Source organism: Oncorhynchus nerka, linkage group LG3, assembly GCF_034236695.1.
Source record: "Oncorhynchus nerka isolate Pitt River linkage group LG3, Oner_Uvic_2.0, whole genome shotgun sequence".
NCBI classification, from domain to species: Eukaryota; Metazoa; Chordata; class Actinopteri; order Salmoniformes; family Salmonidae; genus Oncorhynchus; species Oncorhynchus nerka.
Window position 1 is genome coordinate 46,300,880 of NC_088398.1, and position 24,232 is coordinate 46,325,111.

General features: G+C 39.0%; 1 protein-coding gene across 4 annotated transcripts; it reads right to left on the minus strand.

The window, feature by feature from the left end:
* Positions 1–11,098: 11,098 nt before the first annotated feature.
* lnpa (limb and neural patterns a) lies at positions 11,099–23,984 on the minus strand. Of its 4 annotated transcripts, none has more exons than XM_029634040.2 (13): positions 23,876–23,984; positions 22,814–22,908; positions 20,463–20,504; positions 19,626–19,813; positions 19,463–19,521; positions 19,187–19,227; positions 17,350–17,430; positions 17,195–17,246; positions 16,893–17,102; positions 14,877–14,982; positions 14,611–14,681; positions 14,086–14,280; positions 11,099–12,128 (listed from the first exon to the last, which is right to left on the minus strand). In XM_029634040.2, the coding sequence occupies exons 2-13, from the start codon at positions 22,838–22,840 to the stop codon at positions 11,962–11,964; spliced, it is 1,239 nt and encodes a 412-aa protein (XP_029489900.1). In that variant the 5' UTR covers positions 22,841–22,908; positions 23,876–23,984; the 3' UTR covers positions 11,099–11,961. The 4 variants fall into 4 exon arrangements, with proteins under 4 accessions (XP_029489900.1, XP_029489891.1, XP_029489908.1 ...); XM_029634031.2 differs by having other exon boundaries at positions 22,814–22,905; positions 23,182–23,981; XM_029634048.2 differs by having other exon boundaries at positions 23,182–23,981.
* Positions 23,985–24,232: the final 248 nt, after the last annotated feature.

The window sequence follows — 24,232 nt, forward strand, 5'->3', positions numbered from 1 at the left end:
ACAGCCTCTGTTAGGAAAACCTTTGTCATGCATTTCAACGGAATCCCCTGAATATGGCTTTTAACCTTTGTAATGGTACTGAATAGGCAGAGTTTAAGGTTCCGTCTGAGTTGTTGGAGGTATAATGTAGAAGGGAGAGGCTCCATTTCTAAAAAGCCTGATCCTTGAATGTCATTGTATAAATGGCTTGGCAGTAGTTTATTGCTTACGTGATGCACTCTATGCCATGCGTTCATGAATAAATGAAATGTGGGGGGAAATTGAAGCGTGGCTTCCTAATTGTATTTTGTGGTTTGAAATGATAATTTGATTTTTAAAAACTAATTTCTTAGAGGCTCATGACCTTTCGTCAAATGTATTCATGCCACTCAACTTTGTCAAGTGGCATTTAAAGTCCAAGTAGCCAAGAACTAATGACCAGAAATCAACTGTTCAGAAACAATCTCCTATTATAAGCCATCAAGGCAAGCTCTTGTATAATCGTCTAATTTGATTTTAATGCTTCTCTGAAGGAGCTGCTGCTCATATTACAGTGTAATGATGCTGTTGTCAAGAACCCATGGTGATCTCTAATATTCCGGGCATGTTAATTGCTTTTGTGACATGTCTTCTAGGCCTAAGTATTTTCACATTGTCTCATATACACTCTTGGATGAAACCCCCCAAACAATCCTTCATAGCTATATTTCTATATTTTAATTATCTACTATACTATGGACATAAACATAGTGTATCTTTAAACGTAAACGTTGTATTATCATTTTGTGGAACGGTATGGCATTTCTTTTGTATTCAGTACAGTGGGTAGATGGATAATGATAAAGGTCTTTTTTGAGCTGAGGAGAATTTTGAAGTGCTCACATTCAGGGGCAGCAAATGGAAAAGTGACAAGCCATGGTGCACTTGTCTATTTTACTTATTCTGTGCCTCTGTTTCATATTCTGCCTCAACTAGCGAGGTTATTTTCCTCCAGGGTTCAGGAGGCCACGCTCTTTCATTTCTTCAGAAAATTGTTTCGCAGGATTTCAATCTTTGGCTGCTAGATATGACAAAACACAATATCAAGAACACTTATGTTTCTTATCTGCCATTTTTTTCGGGGTATAAATAAAAGATCAGTATAAATTTGAGTCAAGTGGCCCGGAATGCCCGTGTGAGAGATGAGTGTGAAAAGAACCATGGACCTTGGGACAGCCCGGCTGTACATTTTGATTCGCGGCACAGAATTACCTTGGCACTGAGGCCTTGTATGTCATTTGTCATCCTTGAAAATCAATTAGTGGCTCACTGATAACATAGAGCAGATGCAATCTTCCTACTGTGGACAAATGGAGACACAAAGCTGCATTTCTTCATTTTCAAATCATGTCTATCTATTGGTTGGAGTTGATTACACAACTTGTGAAAGAAGTTGCCCTTGAGGTCAGTTGCAGACAATTGTTATTTTCAACCTGCTGATAGGCCATATGACTTGTAAGGTGGTCTCAAGTCATTCATTATGCTCAAAGAGAATGCCCGTCAGGAGCATCTAGCAATTCAAACGTTCGTGGTAAGAGAAAGTCATATATCTTTTGACACTATTTTTAGGTTGCATTATTCTCATATGCAAGGTTGTGTGTTTGTTTTTTAAATGATTGTGCTTTGAAATAGTTGCAGGGGTGGATTTGTTCAAATCTCTATCTGTTCTCTGAAAGATGTATAACCTTGACGGTGTTTTTAATATCTCCATCTGTTCCTTGGGTGAAATCTTCCATAAAAGAGAAGAAAAACTATCACTGAAAGATGGAATGCTCTTAAATTGATGTGAATTCAAAAAACGCTCTGCACAAACAATCATTTTAGTGACTGTGCAGTCAAAATGACAGATAAAATAAATGTTATTTGACAAAATGATGAAATGCAGCAGGTAATATCCATAAAAACTGTAAACAAAATGAATGTTCATTACATTAGCGTTGTGGTATTTAACATGCTCACTGGGACCTTAGTGGTAGTACGCATACAGTATTTAAAAAGCCTCTCTGTGGTGAAAAAAAAGAAGAAGATTCAAACGCTGTCTTATGTTTTCTGTTGGGCTCTTGTCAGAGGTCAACCTCAAGCAGCATGCAGTGGAATCAGGTGTTACTGTTCATGTCACATTGATGCATTACTAAACACAGAAGGTCATGTCTCCGTAAACATACATTATCAAAACCCAGGGAAAAACGTGTGACGTTGACCCCACCAACAGTTTACGCTGTATCTTCGGGGGGAAAAGGGTCGTGAAAAGGCAGAGAGGGCAACTTTGTAGCAGCGATGACTCTCTCCTTGCAAATGAAGAGGGTCAAGCAATCAAGATTGGCTGGGGTTGTGTGTCAACACCATTATCTTACGCTGTCTGAAATGATCAATGAGCTAAAATCAAATGATCACAAGCTAAAATAGGCTTGCTAATGAAAACGGACTGTTTTAACGTGTTCCTTTAAATGTCCCATGGTGATAAGTGAAGTGGAACAGAGGCAAGGTGGACAATAAACCAGCAAACTAACACGCTTAATATCTCATTTCAACAAAGTAGGGACCATGGTTTCACCCATTTTTGTGTACGATTGATTGAGTGACATGCGAGATAAATGATCCAGATGACTATGGGGGCATTAATGAAAATGAGCATTTATATGTTTACATCTCCTCACTTCAAGATCTTACACGTGTGAGTGATAGTAAGGACAATCCCTCAACCTTTATGAATCATAAGAAATGATCAATACAACATAAACCAATATGGCTCATGGAAATCTCACTTTTTTTCCCAAACCTATATTCAATAACATGGTCAAATTATGAAATTGGTATTTTCAAAAAGCACATCAAGGCACCTGGGTGCAGAGTACAGCAGTACATCCAATTTCTCCTTTTAAGCAATACATGTGTAAGTAAGTACCTCTACGATTGTACCATTGCTATATAAACATGCTTGGAGTACCAACAATCACATTATATGGATGTTCATCAACTGAAAGTGCTTAGCTGTTCACATGTATTGTGTATAAAACTGCTAACAAAGAACATACATGCATTGGACGTGTACATTTGGAAAATAAGGTTATTTGGGTATAAAGGTTATGATTTACTGTCATCGTTACATTCACATTGCTACCATTATTCAGACAATAAAATCATCTGTTTAAAAGCACACAGCTAAGAAAATATTCATTTGTTTAGCATTCTATTCAACCTTCAAAATCCGATGTAGAGGTAGAATCATGGTAAATATCCGGTACACAAACTGAATCTTAGTTAGGATCCTGTATAGGATTTCATTCCTGAGTAGGATCTAAAGATCTCGTATCTTTGCAAGATTTGATTAGGATCCTGAATATGAATAGGATATCGGACAGAGGACACTATTTGTGGCAAGGATCTTGCATAGACTCTTGCTCATTATTAAATAGTTTAAAAAAAGGTTAAGTAAAATAAAAAAAATCATTAGGAACCTTGTAAGATCTTTAAAGACACTAAAGGATGTTACAAGATCTTTCTGTTTTCTCTGGCACATCCTTCGTGCCATTGGTCTTCTCCAGGGTGACTTCCAGCATGCCGTTTGACTTCTCTGGGTGACTTCCAGCATGCCGTTTGACTTCTCCGGGTGACTTCCAGCATGCCGTTTGACTTCTCCGGGTGACTTCCAGCATGCCGTTTGACTTCTCTGGGTGACTTCCAGCATGCCGTTTGACTTCTCTGGGTGACTTCCAGCATGCCGTTTGACTTCTCTGGGTGACTTCCAGCATGCCGTTTGACTTCTCCAGGGTGACTTCCAGCATGCCGTTTGACTTCTCTGGGTGACTTCCTTGGCTTGTGGTGTTTCTGGCTCCTTTAGCTTCTGATGCTACTGGCACTTTTATTTCAGGAACGCTATCTGTGGCCAGAATCACTGGCTCCTGGAGCTCCTCTTTAGCTGGGGGAGCAGGCTGCTTGGTCTCAACAGGCATTCAAGAAAAAGTAAGCAACGAGGACATTGACATGATTCTTCCATTGCATTTTTTTGGGGGGGGCTCACCATTATTAAAATAAAAGTTTTAGTCGGCACTTGCTCTAAAAGTTTTTCCCAAAGATTTAAATACAATAAAATACATTTGGGAAAATTGTGTGAATAGGGTGAGCAGAGGCTTACCTGTAACAGCATCAGCAGTACCAGGGGCAGGGGGTGTTGGAATAGGTGCTTCAGAAATCAGCAGTACATCTTGGCCAGACTGAACTCAGGGAGTTGGGGGGCCTGAGAGAATTGACATTTCAGATCGAGCAAACAAATTACACTGAAAACAAATCATTATTCAAGTAAAAATGCTTAGCTAGCTGAACTGAGCTCTGCGTGTGTTGAAATGACCTTCTATTTGACCTCCATGGCTGAGACATCCTGCTCTCTGTCTGACCTCTCTGGGGTGGCTTCTGACTTTTATTTCTTGGCCACCAGGGGCTGCACTCTCTTTGGTTGTCACGATAAAACTCCTGGGTTATCAAAATGTAAAACAAAAGAGCCCTATTTAAACAAAACGGGTAATTGGGTTATGGGTTAACGGGGCAACACAATAGATCACAATAATGATATATTGTTTAATATTGAGGTGAGACATACCTGCAGCAGTGAGGCTTTCCTTAGCATCAGCAGTACATCTTTCTCCTTTTAAGCAATACATATACACTGAGTGTACAAAACATTAAGAACACCTGCTCTTTCCATGACATAGACTTGACCAGGTGAATCCAGGTGAAAGCTATGATCCCTTGTTGATGTCAGCTGTTAAATCCACTTCAATCAGATGAAGGGGGGGGGGGGGGGGTTAAGCCTTGAGACAATTGAGGCATGGATTGTGTAGGTGTGACATTCAGAGGGTGAATGGGAAAGACAAAATATTTAAGTGCCTTTGAACAGGGCATGGTAGTAGGTGCCAGGTGCACTGTTTTGAGTGTCAAAAACTGCAACGCTGCTGGGTTTTTCACACTCAACAGTTTCCTGTGTGTATCAAGAATGGTCCACCACCCAAAGGACATCCAGCCAACTTTACACAGCTGTCGGAAGCATTGGAGTCAACATTCCGTGTGGAATGCTTTCAACACCTTGTAGAGTCCCATACCCTGGAAAATGGATTCTGTTCTGAGGGCAAAAGAGGAGTGCAACTCAATGTTAGGAAGTTGTTCCTAATGTTTTGTACATGCAGTGTATAGGTAAGCACTCCTACGACAGTGTAAACATATGGTTATCCACATTATTCTTGGAACCCAAAACCTATTCCATACTAGTATAAAAACAATGTTATCACAGTACTGCAGTATCTTTAAATATCATTACCTATACATAAACAGTACATATATCATATCACACCAGACAGGATATTTAGCATTTATGTAGAGAACAATGATTTAAACATTCAGTCAAAAGACAAAACCAATACAACAAAAATGTGTCAAATTACTTCTGGTTTTGCTGTAAAACAACATTGTCAATGAAGAGAACAGGTTTCTATGGATGTGCATCAACTCAAACTACATAACTGGCCATATAAAGAAGTGCTTTATAGTGAATATGCTTGACATTTACATTTCTTACAATTATTTCGGCTGTTCATTACTATTGAAATCCTCAATAAATTGATGTAATTATAACTGGCAAGAAATTACACAGTACACATGACCATTGGCTGTTATTCTGTTACTCTTCCTCAACAGCAATGATGTTTTAGTCTAACAAGTATAATGTTTACATTAGAAAATATAAACAAAACCAAATAGTGTTTCAAAAGAAACAGAATAAAGCTCCAGTATGAATTAATGTGCCAAAATGACATTCTATTCAACCCCTAACACAACCTCCAATGCTGACTGCTCAACATTTGACTTCTCTGGGATGACTTCCTGTGATTCTGGGGCAGCTGGCTCCTTGGATTCTGGGGTTCCTGTGTTAGTGACACTTTCGCGGGCACTCTTAGTGGCCAGAAATCAATATTAGCAAGTAATATATATATATATTTACAGTACAGGCATTCAGCAATGAGGATATTTAGGTGATTCTTCCATTGCTCTTTGGACCACCATTATCCAGAGGAACGTTCTTGTCAATACTTGATCGAAAACCTTTTTTCAAAGATATCAAGTAAGTTTTAAATATACAGCATGCAAACAATATACACTACCATTCAAAAATATGGGGTCACTTAGAAATGTCCTTGCTTTTGAAAGAAAGACACATGTTTTGTCCGTTAAAATAACATCAAATTGATCAGGAAAAAAGTGTAGACATTGTTAATGTTGTAAACGACTATTGTAGCTGGAAACTGCTGATTTTTAATGGAATATCTACATAGGCGTACAGAGGCCCATTATCAGCCACCATCACTCCTGTGTTCCAATGGCACGTTGTGTTAGCTAATCAAAGTTTATCATTTTAAACGGCTAATTGATCATTAGAAAACCCTTTTGCAATTATGTTAGCACAGCTGAAAACTGTTGTGCTGTTTAAGCCTCGGAAAGTATTCAGACCCCTTGACTTTTTCCACATTTTCTTAGGTTACAGCCTTATTCTAAAATTGATCATTAGGCTAATTGATCATTAGAAAACCCTTTTGCAATTATGTTAGCACAGCTGAAAACTGTTGTGCTGATTAAGCATTCAGAAAGTATTCAGACCCCTTGACTTTTTCCACATTTTCTTAGGTTACAGCCTTATTCTAAAATTGATTAAATATATTTTCTTTCTCATCATTCTACACATAATACCCTATAATGACAGAACAAAAACAGGTTTAAAACATTTTTGCAAATGTATATAAAAATTACAGAAACATCACATTTACATAAGTATTCAGACCCTTTACTCAGAACTTTGTTGAAGGACCTTTTGCAGCGATTAAAGCCTTGAGTCGTCTTGGCTATGACGCTACAAGTTTGGCACACCTGTATTTGGGGATTTCTCCCATTCTTCTCTGCAGATCCTCTCAAGCTCTGTCAGGTTGGATGGGGAGTGTTGCCGCACAGCTATTTTCAGGATTCTTCAGAGATGTTAGATCGGGTTGAAGTCCAGGCTCGGCTGGGCCACTCAAAGACTTTCAGAGACTTGTTCCAAAGCCAATCCTGCGTTGTCTCCAGTCTCAACGTCAACAGTGAAGAGGCGACTCCGGAATTCTGGCCTTCTAGGCAGAGTTGCAAAGAAAAGCCATATCACAGACATTGGACAGAGGAACTCTGCCTAAAAGGCCAGCATCCCAGAGTCACCTCTTCATTGTTGACATTGAGGTTAGTGTTTTGCGGGAACTATTTAATGAAGCTGCCTGTTGAGGACTTGTGAGGCATCTTTTTCTCAAACTAGACACTCTAATGTACTTGTCCTCTTGCTCAGTTGTGCACCGGGGACTCCCACTCCTCTTTCTGTTCTGGTTAGAGCCAGTTTGCGCTGCTTTGTGAAGGGAGTAGTACACAGCGTTGTACATGATCTTCAGTTTCTTGGCAATTTCTCGCATAGAATAGCATTCATTTCGCAGAACAAGAATAGACTGACAAGTTTTAGAAGAAAGTTCTTTGTTTCTGGCCATTTTGAGCCTGTAATCAAACCCACAAATGTTTGGATAGATCCAAAATGATTCACACCCTTAATAAAGATGAGCAAAAATGACTGTATAAAGTAAATAATATAAATACTGACATATATTGTATGCTAAAAGCAATGGGAAATTATATTATTTTATACTAATACTAATATACTAGTACAATTGTCAAGATTACTGGCAATATCTTTCAATACCCCACCTTGCAAGCATAACGGCACTGAGACATTTTCTAAAATGTTTTATGAGATTGGAGAACATATTGTAAGGGATCTAAGACCATTTCTCCATACACAATCTTTCCAGACCCTTGATATCCTCCCCTATGTTTCATAGGCTTCAAACTAAACAGGCCCCAGCTGCCTCTCTGACCTTTTAAGTGTGTTAACCAATGATTCTACATCTTCATATTGCCAAAAGTGCTTAAAATTAAATACTTAAACAAAATAGTTATTTGTTAGGTGGGATAATAATAATTATAGCAGCTAATGTGTGAAGGAAAATGTCAATTTTGCTGGACCCCTCAATAGCATTTTGAAATGGACCCCCAAAAGTATGTCCCTGCAAGAGCTGTCGCTCCACTTTTCAAGTCTATTTCAAGTATTTCACTCGCACTTCTGAAGCATTCTCAACTGATTAAGGTGCAACGAAGACTGGGATGTTTCACTTGAAGTGGCAAACAAATTAATTTTTGATAATTACAAACTTAACAATGTGGAAAATGTAGCTAGTTTGAACATATTGTCAATGATAAGCAAGGTAGCTAATTGATGACGTTAGCTAGCTCATCTAGCTAAAATCTTGTTTGTTTAAGAATTGTTCCAACTTTAAAAGCACTTGAACACAATTATGTCAGACTTACAACTCCCTTATTGGAAAGTTTCCCACTTCCGACGAGCATGCGAATGCCCCATAAGCTTACAGTGTCTTTTAACAGTAAACTTATCTAGTTAACTCATTGACCCCACTTTCTGAAATACCCCTCTGATCTGATTACTTTTTGGTTTTGGTAGTGTATGTTAAACTGGCATTTTTTCAACCATTTATTTTTCTTCTGCGGGTTGAATATCCACATAATTTCCTTTTATCCTGGCAATAGTTTTTTCCTTATGTGTAGGTTTAGGTCTACTGTTTCATGAACTGAATCACAAAAAAAGTTACCTCACTGGAAAAACTAAGTTATTTTGATTTAAAGGTCCAGTGCAGTCAAAAACAGTATTTCCTGTGTTTTATATACATTTCCATACTATGAGGTTGGAATAATACTGTGAAATTGTGAAAATTATGGTAATGCCCTTAATGTAATAGCTGTTTTAAAAGACTGCCAAAAATGTCAGTCTGTTTAGGTGGGATGGAGTTTTGTCTTGCATGGTGAACTCACCAGGCGATAAATTAGTTCATAGACCAATAAGAAAGAGAGTTCCAACCCTCTCTGCCAATAACAGCTAGTTGTCAGTTTTCCCCCTCCCCACTCAGACTACTCTGAGTCCTTGCAAAATTCATGCTTGAGAAATTTGCTCTTCGCTAAGATATTTTTCTTTATTTTTGACAATTTTAATTGAAAGCAATCACAGTAAGGTACTTAATTGTTACCCAGAACTGAATTGACATTGAGATTTAAAAAAAACTCTGAGCAGGCTGTCATGTGCCTTTTACTGAGGAGTGGCATCTGTCTGGCCACTCTACCATAAAGGCCTGATTGGTGGAGTGCTGCAGAGATGGTTGTCCTTCTGGAAGGTTCTCCCACCTCCACAGAGGAACTCTGGAGCTCTGTCAGAGTGACCATCGGGTTCTTTGTAACCTCCCAGATCAAGGCCCTTCTCCCCCGATTGCTCAGTTTGGCAGGGCGGCCAGCTCTAAGAAGAGTCTTGGTGGTTCCAAACTTCTTCCATTTAAGAATGATAGAAGGCACTGTGTTCTTGGTGACCTTAAAAGCTGCAGAAATGTTTTGGTACCCTTCCCCAGATCTGTGCTTCGACACAATCCTGTCTCGGAGATCTACGGACAATTCCTTCCACCTCGAGGCTTGGTTTTTGCTCTGAGGTGCACTGTCAACTGTGGGACCTTATATACAGTTGTGTGCCTTTCCAAATCATGTCCAATCAATTGAATTTACCAAAAGGTGGACTCCAATCAAGTTGTTGTAGAAACATATCAAGGATGATCAATGGATACAGGATGCACCTGAGCTAAATTGAGTCTCATAGCTAAAGGGTCTGAATACTTACATAAGGAATCAGTTTTTATTTGTACTACATTTGCAAACATTTATAAAAACCTGTTTTTGCTTTGTCATTATGGGGTACTGTGTGTACATTGCTGAGAAAAAGAATTAAATCCAGCTTAGAATAATGCTGTAACGCTAACAAAATGTGGCAAAAGTGAAGGTTTTGAATACTTTCCGAATGCATTGTATACGTACACTATAAAAATAAAAGATTCCTAGAGTATCCTTTAAGGGTTCTTTAAATTGAAACTGTTGGGGAACCCCTCTAAATTCTTTGAACCCTTTAAAAGTTCTTCAAATAACCCCTTTTAACAGATCCTTGCAGAACCTTTTGGGGTTCGTTTAACTAACCCCCTCCCGTTATTTTTAATATGAATAACAGTAACACAATACTTTAGTTGTCAGTGCTTGTGATTTTAGTGGCAAAGCGGAATAAAAAAATCTAAATATGAGGTAAACTCCCATCAGAGCCCCAAGTCCAATGGGTATATTCTCTGGCATGTTGATGTTAATGTGTTGTTCTCCATAGCAAGAATGATTTTGTAGTGCATGGTGATCGAACAGGTTACCTGTTATATTTATCAGAGGCATAGAGAGAAAAATGTAATTATACAGATGAATAACAAAACATGCACACGACATGTATTCATACCTTGGTTGTGGTAAATGTGAATAAAACATTTTTAAAACTTTTGATAATGGTTTTCATACACATACCTTGTCCATAATGTAGAGACCTATGGGATATTTATTGAAGAGGTAAGGGAGGAGCATGGTAAATGTGATCTGCATAAAATACCAACTGAACTACCTTCGTATGCCTCATCTGTATACAGACACAGACACGAAAGTGAGCAGTTCAGTCATCTGTACCCAATACAGCTAGCCTTCAACATACTCTTATAGCCTACATCTTCTTACCTATGATATCCAGAAATTTGACAAACTGACTTGTTGGAAAGGTGGCATCCTATGACAGTGCATGCTGAATGTCCCTGAGCGCTTCCGCAAAGACCATTCTACCAACAATGTTTTGACTATGGAGATTGCATGGCCATGTGCTTGATTTTATACACCCTTCACCAACAGGTGCAGCTGAAATACCCGAATCCACTAATTTGAAGGGGAGTCCACATACTTTCATATATAGTGTACCTTAAGTGTTGGAATGGGTGCTTCAGAAATCAGCAGTACATCCTTCTCAACAATGAACTCTGGGAGACAGAGAATGGAGATTAAAACTTGAACTCCAAATAGCAGGTTCACATGAAACTGGCATTTTCAAATGCATGCATTCTGACAATGACTCAAGTCTTTATTCATTTCAAAGTGGAAACATAAAACACATCAAGGCACTCAGGTGCAGAGGACAGCAAATACAGCTTCATTTCTCCTCTTAAGCAATAAATAAGTACTACTATGACTGTACTATTACTGTGTAAACATGTTAGTCCCATTGTACTAGGACTACCCAAAACCTAGTCAATACTGTTAAAAAGGCACTAACGTATACCATAGTATCTATAAATATCTGCCCCCTAAAAATATTTCATATCACACCAGACAGGACATTTTTTTGCACTTCTGTAGACATGGTAAGACATTCAGTCAAAAGACAAACTACTAAAACAATGTTGCAAATTACTTAAATTTAAAAAAAAAGAAACCCTCATTCTACATATGTGCAGAAACTCAAACTGCTTAGCTAGATTTTGGCTCGTTATTGTCATCTTGCATGTCTGTAGACAACATGGATAGAGACAAGTCACAAATACAATAGTAATATGGGAAATTGCTTTTCCGCTTATGTAGAACACACTAAGTGCATCAACGCTAAACGCTTAGCTAGCTGACCTAAGTGTGCTGTTGCACAATGTATAGAAGTGAAAGTACAGTTCATGAAAGTACCGTGGACATGACGTAAAATCTCAAGTGTTGCCTGTTCACTTTTATTCCAATCATTAAATTCATATTGGTACCATGACAACTGACAAGAAAATACCTTTAAGTTAATACCAAACCCGTTGCCTGTTATTCTGCCATTTACCTCACAGCATTAATCTAACCATTATTAAGTTGACTTTAAAAACAGAAAGAACCCCCCCTGAAAAAAGTAGAATATAGCTCTAGCATAAATTAATGTGTTGAAATGACATTCTATTCAACCTCCATGTCTGATACATCCAGCTCCCCGTCTGACTTCACTGGGGTGAGTTGCAGAGATTGTGAAGTTCCTGGCACTTCTGTTTCTGGGGCAGTATCTGTGGTCAGAGTCACCAACTCCTGGATCTCTTCAGCTGGGGGAGTAGGCTGCTTCTCGGCAACTAAAATTGAGGATCAATTCAATTTACAGGCATTTAAGAAAGTAAGCAATGAAGACAATCAGGAAATTCTGCCAATCGGGGCCTAAAAATGAAAACCGGCCACCTGCCAAATGTGGGTGGACTTTAGCATTGGCGGGTAAAGATGTCTATTTCATCAGCCACGTTGGTGGGTGGTCAGGGCTCCACAGTGTCACCATTTCACTTGCATGTGTGAAAAAAAAAATATATATATATATATATATATTTTTTTATTATTATTTTTATTGTCAAGTATGATCACATTTTAGCAAAATAAATGCTGCTGTATCGGTTTAAGTATTTCTGCCATTTTGTTTCATAGCTGGTAAATTAAACCGCACAAGGTCAAACAACCGCACAAATCCTACTATTGCCTATCCCACGACAACACTAACTGGCTGGGGGCTGTGCTCACGTGACAAGCGAAACATTTTTAGTAGCACTGCGCACAGGTGTAAAAGTTGGTCTAATTTACTTTAAACAAAAGTCTACTGAAGTGAGACTTTGTTTTTCTTCTTGGCTATTTACAAGCTAGGTTGTTTTTCAATGTTTGAGTATCAACTGTTTGGGAAGAGAAGACAAAGCGGCTACTAGTTGGACTCAATCTCACAGGCACAAGCATGACGAGTAGCATTACCACAGTAACATCTCGCCCTCTTAAGGATCAGACCCTTTTTTAAATTTTTGCCTAAAATGACAAACCCAAATCGAACTGCCTGTAGCTCAGGACCTGAAGCAAGGATATGCATATTCTTGATACCTTTTGAAAGGAAACACTTAAGTTTGTGGAAATGTGAAATTAATGTAGGAGAATAACACATTAGATGTGATAAAAGATAATACAAAATAACGTTTTTTTTGTTTACATCATCTTTGAAATGCAAGAGATACGCCACAATGCATTATTCCAGTTTAGGCGTAATTTGGATTTTGGGTACTAAATGGCAGCAGTGTATGTGCATAGTTTTAGACTGCTCCAATGAACCATTGCATTACTGTTCAAAATGTATCAAGTCTGCTCAAAATGTGCCTAATTGGCTTATTGATACATTTGAGTACATAACCGTGCAGTCTTCAAACAATAACATGGTATTATTTCAATGGTAATAGCTAGTGTAAAATGAACAGAGCAGTTAGATAAATTCTTGTTAAAGCTTTCTGCCCATATCAGATATGTCTGTGTCCTGGGAAATTCTCTTGTTACTTACAACCTCATGCTAATCACATTAGTTCAACCGTGAACATTGTCTCATCTGATATTTTGGTTAAATGTAATTAAACAATATACCACATTACTCCTGCCTAGTTTTACATTTTAGAAGCATTGCAACGCAAGCTGATCCGCTTGTGTTTTGTTGGTGTAATTTGTGTGAATATTTTTTTATTTGATCTAGTAAAAAAAATCTGAGTGGGTGGTAGATTATTATTATTTTTAAATCAGTGGCTGGCGGCCAGTCAAGTTCCTCCACACCGATCGACAAACCATTTATGTATGGACCTCGTTTGTGCATGGGAGCATTGTCATGCTGAAACAGGAAAGGGCTTACCCCAAACTGTTGCCACAAAGTTGGAAGCACAGAATCTCTAGAATGTCATTGTATGCTGTAGCGTTAAGATTTCCCGTCACTGGAACTAAGGGGCCTGACCCGAACTATGAAAAACAGCCCCAGACCATTAGTCCTCCACCAAACTTTAGTTGGCACTACGCATTGGGGCAGGTAACGTTCAATTGGCCAGGGGTAGCCTGACTGCCATAAATTTGATTTCCATTGATAATTTGTGTGATTTTGTTGTCAGCACATTCAACTATGTAAAGAAAAAAATATTTAATAAGAATATTTCATTCATTCAGATCTAGGATGTGTTATTTTAATGTTCCCTTTATTTTTTTGAGCAGTGTATTTGGGAACAAGAATGATGAGGTTGCGCAGAGACAAACCTGCAGTAGCGGGGCTCTCATCAGCTTCAGGGGCAGGTGCTGGTTCTACGGGTGCTGGTTCCACAGGCGTTGGTGATGTTGGTATGGGTGCGTGTGAGGGCGTCTTTGCCTCAGCAGTGACCTCAGAGAGTCGGGGGGCTTGGGGTCTGGTCTTTCTCGCAGGATTCAGGACATAACAATATGCACATCTGAAGGCTAAAACGAGACACATAAACCACCATGCCCAAAGCGACTGTCAACTGAATGATTGTCATACATTTCCATGTAGACACAGATTCATGTATAATGAAAATGAAAACAATGATATTCCAAGAAGAATTGAGTCAAAGACGCATAAACTCATCAGATCGATGGGTTACACTCGTTTGCATAGTCAATCTAGATGGGCTCTTTTTGCTTACAGAGGCTGGTAGTGGCAGAGGCTTTTAAGAGCCTGATGATATACGGCACTGCCAAATGCTAGAGGGCAAATGAAGGCGCAGTGTTTGATGGAGACTGACAGAGTCGTGTTTCTCTAAATCTTACCAACATATTCAAATTCCTCTTTTAATGCCATGCCGTTATGGGTGAGACACTGCTGGCATATGAGGGCATATCTGGAGGGAGAAAATAATCTGTTAGAATGCATACATGCAATGAAATTAAAGATAATTTAGCTGTATTTAACATAGCAATTGTCACTAGAAATACATTTAATTGTAAATTCCTATAGCGCTTACATCTGCACAAATACATATTTGATTTCCAAAAGCAAATATTTGGGTGACACTCAAACAGAAGCAACATTTTACCTATTCTGAGGGCCATCGCCAACAAAGTACTCAATGACCCTGTCCATGGTGCCTCTATCCCGGGGGAGAACAGGTCTGGCCAAGGGTGGGCCTGGAGGGTGCATTCCTGTTATGGCAAACACACATGCACATTAGCTGCACAAAGTCTGTTCTCAAACCGTCACACACTGCGCCAGAGGAGAAGAAACCAGACAAAATCTACAGTTAGCGGCAGAGGACCATGATAAACGGTTGATACGGACAGGTTTTAATAATGACTTGGAAATGGATCTCACTTGCAAAGCACTTGAACGAGAATCCCTGCTGTGTCGCTGAGCAGTAATTAATATAATCTAACATCAAGAGCAATCATAGGAAGATGACTGGTCATTTCTGGGAGACTTGGCAAAGTCTCAGCTTCCTGCTGCTTATTCATTTACCAACATATGGAAACTCTGTGGTGACTCTTTCTATCAAATTGCTTTTCACTTTCAATTTTCCACAAAAGTGCCTGAGTTTCGAGCCATATGAAACATTTGCATGGTGTGCCTATGCCAAACGCAATTTCACCTGGCCAATAGAAAGGCATTTAGTAACATTTCAGTACCAATGCCCAGAGAACAAATGCCGGCCTACCTAATTAATCATAGTTAAAGTGATCTTGGCTCTTGTACACCTCAGTTGGCATTCCACATGGCAATTACACCATGTTGCTTTCTCTGGGAAAGCAAACAGTCTTTAACGGTTTGCCCTCTTTCGCATTTCCTATGAAGTGTCCAAGGCCAGACCGCATGTTTACATAAGAGTAAATATACACTTAACATAAACTGACAGTAGCTAGGTTTCCATCCAATGGGCGACAGATTTTAATGTTGTAAAAGATTGTAAAATCTGCATAAAAACTACATAGACGTTTTCCCACAAGATGACCCATCAAACTGACTTGTTGTGGATAAATGGTTGTGCGTGTTGATGTAGTGCACATAAAAATTACTTCTGCGGTTAAATTCCTATGTACCTAATAAAAAATATAAGTTAAATGGTTTCAAATCGTATTTTCAACTTTACTACTGGTTGTCACAACAAATGTGTTGGAAAGCGAATGAGCCCATGCTGGTCTTCGCGCATGTGCTCTAGCCAACAGCGGATTTCACATGACTGGGCAGGAGCGCAAGCATGGGTGGGCCTGGGAGAGCATAGCCAATCAGAATTAGTCCCCCACCCCCCACCACAAACAAATTTGTGCCCAATTTGAGAGAAATTAGCTTTTTATGCGTATAGAAAATTTCTCTGATCATTTATTTCAGCTCATGAAACCAACACTCCACTTGTTGCGTTTATATTTTTGTTCAGTATAATTTCATCTGTAGCCTAATGAAGAAAAAGCTTTCCAGAGTTGTAGTGTGAATACCACACAACATATCGCAAGTTTACTTCCATTTAATATTAGATCAATATATGCCCATTAAGGCATTTCCACCACCATTTCTTGCATAATTAATTTTACAGACAAAAAGACACCTTGTCTAACGTATTTTGTTTTGTCTACATTTGGAAAGTTTAAGGCCTGTCCTTCAGGCCTGTCATGACTTCTTTTAATCCTCCATGTACTTCACTCGTATAAAAAGGTTTGATGGAAACCTGGCTAGTGTCCGGTTTATTTTGGAATAACCCTTTGTCGTGAGAATTTTTTTGTTGTTTTTGAATCAGAACAAATTTGATGCTGCAAATGGCCTTAAAATCTAGGTACAATTTCACACCTATTGACTTTGTTAACCATTATCGCCTCTTCTCTGGAACAAGCTTGACCTTCGGTTTGTTTTACGGCAAACCCTACCATAATGGATTCAAATACAATTAATTGGTCATAACTACCATTTGTAAAACAAACTGTCATACCGGTACAGTAAAAAATAAAAAAATAAAAATACATGTTTTTATTAATAGAGTCCCATCCCTGAAGGACTGGTGAGACAGAGTAAATCACCTTAAAAATCGAGCACATTATGATGTAGTCCCCGTGTGCAGCTAACTCACCCACTCCTGGAACAGGTGTGCCAGGGGTCATGGGCCTCTTCATCAAGCTCTGCTGAGCAGCCTCAGCAGACAGGATTCTCTCTGGGGGTCCTCCAGGAGCTGAGTGGAGGGGTGGTCCTGCATGGGTGGCCCCTGGTGCCAGAAGAGGACGTGCTGCAGCAGGAGTCACCGCCACCGGGGGCCGAGGAGTGACATACCGCTGACGGAGTTCTAATGGAGGAAACAATGCAGGGATTATGTTTATCAGTGGTCTGCAACGCAAGCACATGAAAGGCCTTAAAATATCTAGCCAACTATATTACCTTGGCCAGGTTTTGGAGTCATAGGTGTTCCACTTGGAATGGATTCTGGCACCTTCAAATTGGAAACAAGATTAAGAAGGATACCGTCAAGGTTAATTATAGCCGCGGGGGGTATTCAAAGAATTAGTGGGCTCAGAGGAAGATGGAATACTCACCTTTGTCTTTGAATCAGGATCAAATCTCTCCAGAATAATTTTTGCGGTTTTATATGTTTCAGTCTCCATCACCTCTAGAAGCTGTTGGACAAAAGCAGTTCATATTTTCAATGTAAAAGGAAATGAAAAGGGCAAATAAAGCACAAATTGAAAGTCAGGTTGATTTGTGACACCTGTTTGGGTTATTTAAAAAAATTAAAAAGTAAAATTCAGTCAAACATCATAGTATTCGTCTTCAGGCAAGCATTGGAGTATTGAAGCAAGGATTGGTGTTCCAGTTAACCCCTTTGACTACGCAGGTTTTTATTCAAGACGCTTGTGTTTGATCTGTTAATTGACCTATGATGTTATGACATGTCACCATTCCCTACATTTAATTCTGTTCAAATCCAATGAGTAATGAAGACATCAATGATGACTAACGTCGTACCTTCCATATCATCATTAATCAAATTAATGAGAGCACGTAAACACACTAATTGATTTCTTGAAATAATGAACTGCTTTAAAAACAGGTGGGTCCTACGATCCACATCTATCCCGTCATGCATCTTCACAGATCCGGGCCCATAAACACAAAGCGTCTCAGAGTAAGCGTGCCGATCTAAGACCTGTTCATACAAATCTTATTCATTATGATCTAAAAGACAAAACTGACACTAGATCAGCACTCTTACTCTGAGAAGCTTTGTGGATACAGGCCCAAGTCTTTACAATGCCTGGAAAAATGTAAAACATATCAATATGATGCGTTGGTGTTTGAAGTATGTGGATATTCTCAACTAGATGTTTCTTCTTCAGTCTTATGAAACTCCACAAAATGAGCTACCTACAAAAGTCAAAATGGCAGCCAGACCGACATTCTATCACTGCATTGTAAAATGTTTTTGAAAATAAGTGTCCGTAGTATGCCTACACCCTTTAAAATAGGCCCAATGCAGCCATTTACATTTTTTTTTTTTTTTTTTTACATCAGTATCAAATCATTTCTGGTTACCAATTAAGTACCTTATTGCAATAGATTTCCATTTTAAAAAACAATGGGCAAAAATAGCTTTTTAGCAAAACTATTGCTCAAGAAATAATTTTTTTAGGGCTATCTGGGACTGGTTTGAGTGGAGGGGAAAAAAACAAAAACTATCTTTTGGCAGAGAGGTTTGTAATGCTTGGTATAGTGGGGCGGCAGGTGGCCTAGTGGTTAGAGCATTGGGCCAAGGATATAGCTCCGTCGAGGTTGCGACACCAGGAATTAAAAAGTGTAGCAAATTTGGGGGCCTGACAAGGTAAAAAATCTGTTGTTCTGCCCCTGAACAACGCAGTTAACCCACTGTTCCTAGGCCAACATTGCAAATAAGAATTTGTTTAACTGACTTGTCTAGTTAAAAAAAAATATATATACAATTGTTCTATTAACCAATTTACTGCGTGGTGATGTCACCATGGAAAGCAGAAACTCCCGCCAATGAAAAACTGCTGATTAGAAGGTCCTGCGTAGATTGTATTTTCAACAAGCAACTATCAGGAAATAACGCTGATCAAAAATGTTAACACTTTTACAGTCTTAGTTTCATCAGCTGTACAATCTGATATAAAACTGAAATAAATTGACTGCATTGGGCCTTTAAAGCTGGAATCTAATGGTAAAACAGCCCTGTCAGTTTGCGATATTACACCAAAGAAGTTAATGCAAACGACCGTTTTATGTACTGCATAAATATTTTGCAATGCTGCACGACGCTCCTTTTAAAGATAAGGGATCAGCTATGGTGGGATTCTAAATTGCGGTCTAGACGATGTTCACCCAATCAAAAGCAACCCTGTAAAAAAGTGAACTTACCATTTTTCGTTTTTGTGATTTGAGGTCCTCCAATTTTTCATCTGAAACAAAAGACGACATTTGAGTGATTACACCAAAAGCAGAATGTCAGGTAAAATTCTATTAGTCACATACGCCAAATACAACATATTTAGCAGACCTTAGTGAATTGCTTACTTACGACCCCCTAACCAACAATGCAGTAAAAAAATGAAAAGACTACATATAGATAACAGAGATTAGCAGCGGTGTCATAATAATGATGAGGCAGAGGTAAATAAAGTTCAAAGCACATACTGTTTTTTTCTGTTCTTCTTTTAAAAAGAGTGAGCAGCCCCTTTCGAAGGAGCCATACACTGTTGAAAGAAATATTAGAACCTCAATTGCAGGTTCAGTAACAAACTATTAGTAGTTATAGCAATCCTTTTCTTTAGAAATGTTTTTAAACAGCTATACTTACAATAGTGGAAATACAACAAAAGGAAGGACCAATATGACCTTTCCAATCATTTGTTCAGGGAGGTACCAAAGATACACAATTATGCTAGCCATCAGGTAAAGAAGAGATGAGTACTGAAGCAGTCTCCACACCCATAACTTCAACTGTTTTTGATACAGTTCTTGACATTCCTCACAAGCCTGGATATCCTGTAAAAAACAATGATCAAAAACACACATTGAATATAGCCCAGCTCTCTCTCACTATAAACTGACAAGTTTAGTATTCCCAAATTATAATACTAATATCAGAACTTTTAGTTATCCAACATAACCCTATGGCTACAATTATGTCAATACTGCACCTCGTGTGCATTCTGAATACATAAACAACCAGCATAAAGCCAAACATCAATACAATATAAGTGTTGGAACCTGGACTGTGGCGTAACATTTGGAAACATGACTTTTCCACCCTTCCTCCTGTGATCTTGACAAAAGCCTATGTATTCAATGCAGGCTTAAATCAGACTGCATTGCCAACTTATCTTTCCTTTATATTTAGATGGAAAGGAAACACCTTTGGTTCTCGGTGTTGATTAACCTCGCCCCCAAAAATATCAGTTGGTGGACAGCGTAGCGACCTATCCTCCGCTGGTGCTAGGAAACATGTGTGTCTGTCACTCCACTGGACATTGGTTCCAGTGGTCTAAACCTCGAGCGAGACAGGATCTGTATAATGTAATAAGGTCAATCTCTAGTCTAGAGCAAGTTCCCAAAATACTCTTGATCAACATCATCTTGAGGGAGTGTAGCCTCTGAGGCTAAATATATTTTTTCAAAAAGCAGAAACACATACCTTATCAATTCCTTCCAAAACCTCTACAGTTGATGGCTTAGTCTGTCCAAAGAAAAATAAATGAGATACAATTAGAGATTGAAGACATGCATGGAGTTCAGTTTTAAGAAAGCAGGGTACCATCCATAGGCTTATTTTCTGGAATTTTGAGGGTCCCTACATTGCCTTCCAGTTTGCATAAGTTCGAAGTACTGCATGTTCCCACCAAATGTTCCCATTCAGAACACAACTTGTGAAAAATAGTACTGTCCATTCATCTAGATGTGCAGATTGTTGCTTCTCTTTGAGAAATGCAAGACAAGTATTGAGTCATTGTAGTATTTACATTTTTTTTGTGAGTTTTGTGATGAACAAAACTTTCATTCAAAAGCACTTGCATTTCCACTTGTTGTATAAAATATGCTGTTCCTAAATTACAGGACATAGCTGGGGCCACTAATACAAATAAAAGCACTCGCTGTTGTACGTCACTTTGGATCAAATTGTCTGCTAAACCGTATATAGGCCTATAGTATCATTACATTTACCATTATCATGGTGATATGATAACAATGCTATTGTCCATTACCCCATAAAACAGCATTTGTTTTTAGGAAGTGCTGAATAGTAAAGCCATAACATGTGAAAGCAGAGGTTTTTGTATCTTTCCTGTCCCATGCATGGACATATTGCACTAAACAGAGCTCAAACAAGTGAACGATCCCTAGACTTGAATTACATATCGGCCAATGAGTATCACCCACACATTCTCCTCTATACTAGTAGAAAATGACAATGTTATTTCAGACATATGCACTGCCAAGCAATGTAGACAGACCGAGTCAACTAATCCCTTTCACGATTTAACATCCAATGAAAGACATTCAGTAGTGTCAATAAAACCACAGCAGCTTATGCATAATACATCTTGTGTGTTTGTGAGCATTGCAGAGCACTTCTTTAATGCTGCACTATTTAAATGTCAAACAAGTTACGCCATACATTCTACAGCAGGGATGGGCAACTTTGATGGGGGTGGGGGCCACACATTTTGAACTCGCAGGGCCTGCAGTGGCTGTGGGTCTGCATACCCCACACGCAGTCAACTGATTTGTGCAGATAAACTACTTCACTCTTAACTAAATGCGTTATACTAGTAACTAGGACAAGCCCCTGAGTGAAATTTGGTTGCTCTCCCCTCAGGATAATTTTTTTGTTTTAAAGTATATTTCTACACATTTTTTCCATGGGGTGTATAGAATGTTTTAAAGCAAAAAATTATAATAAAGCAGTTTAACATCTAATTTCCTGCAATTCCACAAATTTTGCCATGACTTATGCCATGCTAAAGTAAAGACTGTGCATCTCTGGGCGATGAACTACCGCTTCCCTGGGTCATTTCATGTGTGTATCTGAGCTATTGCAGTTTAATCAGGCAGCAGTTGGGCCGGTATGACGTAGCATTACGATAAGGCTGCGCTCACTACACTGGAAGTAAACAGGAATAGGCCTTTAAGATCCCAAAAGCATCTATCATACATGTCAGATTTCAATACTGGCCCATGTCATAATGCAGGTTGAACATGGTGAGAATGTAGACTCCTAAATTGACAGTGCAGTTTGTTTAGACGATTTTACAGCTAACTAGCTACTTCACGTGCAGATATTGACTCTGGTATTATTACGTGTGGCTACGTACCTAGCTAGCTAGCCCATAGAGAGCATTGCCAGGTTTTGTAGTAAACTTCAGATGCAACAGATTTCCACAACAATTTTCACATTGCTACCAACCTTATAAACGACTAAATGAAAGATATTGTCCTCACATATTAGTGTTATGGACCACTGTAAATGATAATATTTTTTCCTTTAATAGGTTATCAGAGAGACTGACAAAGAAAAAAAAAATCAATGGGGTCCCCTGGAAGTCAGGGTCCTGGGCACATGCCCAGTCAGTATAAGGCCATGAGTACTATAAGTTTAGATAACAGGCTAGACTAACTTCCCAATCAACATTTTTTAGCTGACATGGGTATTTGAGTGACCAACATCAGCAAAAAACTGATGCACAACCAAATTTCAAAATTGCACCTTGTGTATTCTACTATTCTAACTAAACTGAGAACCAACTAAGTTCCTAAAAATATATTTAATACGTATTCAATCCATACATATCAGTGGAGGCTGATGAGGGGAGGATGGCTCACAATAATGGCTGGAACAGAGCAAATGGAATCAAACACACTGAAGCCATATACTTGTTGTATTTGATACAATTCCACCTTTTCCACAAGCCCAGCCTCCCCAATTAAGGTGCCACCAACCTGTGATACATATCACCAAGAGGAAAACACAGGTTATACCATACATACCCTAAACCGGGATATTACAACCCCCATGTTGAGGACCAAATGAAGTCAGTCTTTTAAGAGCCCTCTGATTTTCCAGTGGAATCTCTCTTCACCTGCTGACAAAAATGTACTGTTAGCTAATACTGCTCAGTCTACATTCCTATCAAAACAAAATATAAGCAACCAATGATTGTGCAAGGAAGGTAGCTGATGATAATGCATGGGTATCCAATTTACTGACACTGTAAATTCACTTGAGTGTGGGACTCAAGCTCCATAACGTTCCCAACTTTTGAAAGCATTATTCTTGATTTACATATTGGTTAAATTACATACATTAGCTAGCTAATTCCAAATCCCAAAGTGGGTCACATGACGCATGTGTTTACCTGTCCGGGATTCATCAAGAGTGTAGCGTATGTTTTGAAGCGAGCAAGCAACAGTTCGATGCGTGTCCAAAGGCACAATAACAGAACAATTTACTATTGTGGAATGTATAGGCTCTAGCTAAGCCTCGAATAAACTAACTATAGCAGACGCACCGCACTGACGTTTGATACCTCGCTCGACCACAACGAGTTGCTGTGACTATGGCACCCCATTACCTAGTTTAATTTACGATGCATTTCTTAAATTGGTTGACGGTACCGTTCACATTGCCCAGAAAAACAAAATGCAGTGTGACATAGTCAACCAAATGTGTGCATGAAATAGCTCAACGGCACACTGCGCTGGAGTTAGCTAAGTACTAGTTAGCATGCACAAGCTAATTTAGCTAGCTAACTAGGGCTTAGCTCATGGGCAGAAGTGTTCAACATCAAGCGACATAACTCGCTAGCCAATTCGACCTTCTTGCAGAGAAGGGGAAAACTATCTAGTTAGCTACTAAATTGACCAACTCAAAGGTGTCAAGTTGCAGCGTTCTAGCCATCGTTGTTCCAGTTAGCAACTTTAGCTTCATGCAACTTTAAACTAGCAGTCGCTATTTCAGCTAGACACTTTATCGTAAACGCGATTCAATATCAAAGAACACACTTTTTTTTCTGCTAGCACTGGCGTTGAACTAATTCTGAAGCAATTTACCTGGACAGTATTAATGTCCGAAGTTCATCTGTGACTGAAACACAATTACCACTATATTGTTGCTTATATATTAGGGGCGGAAGAACATGCGCGACCCATTTCTGACGTCAGAAGACACGCAAACGTGCCCCTAACCGCAGATCCAGGGTCGGTTTATGTGACTTCACATAATACCGCATACGCTGTAACGTTGACCATGCTGGCTTCACCACGTGACAGAGGACTTCGTGTCAGTGAAAAAAAATGTAGCAAACTCGTAAAGGCTCCTCCAAACTGTAACGTGTTGCCATAAGAGCATGTTGTTTTACTAAGTGCAAAGTAATTGGACACAATTGGGCTAATTTGGCTACCCAATAC

What these genes read in the sequence shown, in the direction of transcription:
- lnpa (XM_029634040.2), bottom strand. Translation starts at nt 22,840, where the DNA reads ATGGGGGTTGTAATATCCCGGTTTAGG. An exon ending in TTTGTTGTATTTCCACTATT is followed by an intron (nt 19,522 to 19,625) that starts GTAAGTATAGCT and finishes TTCTTTCAACAG; the next exon opens with TGTATGGCTCCTTCGAAAGG. An exon ending in GGCGATGGCCCTCAGAATAG is followed by an intron (nt 14,682 to 14,876) that starts GTAAAATGTTGC and finishes TTCTCCCTCCAG; the next exon opens with ATATGCCCTCATATGCCAGC.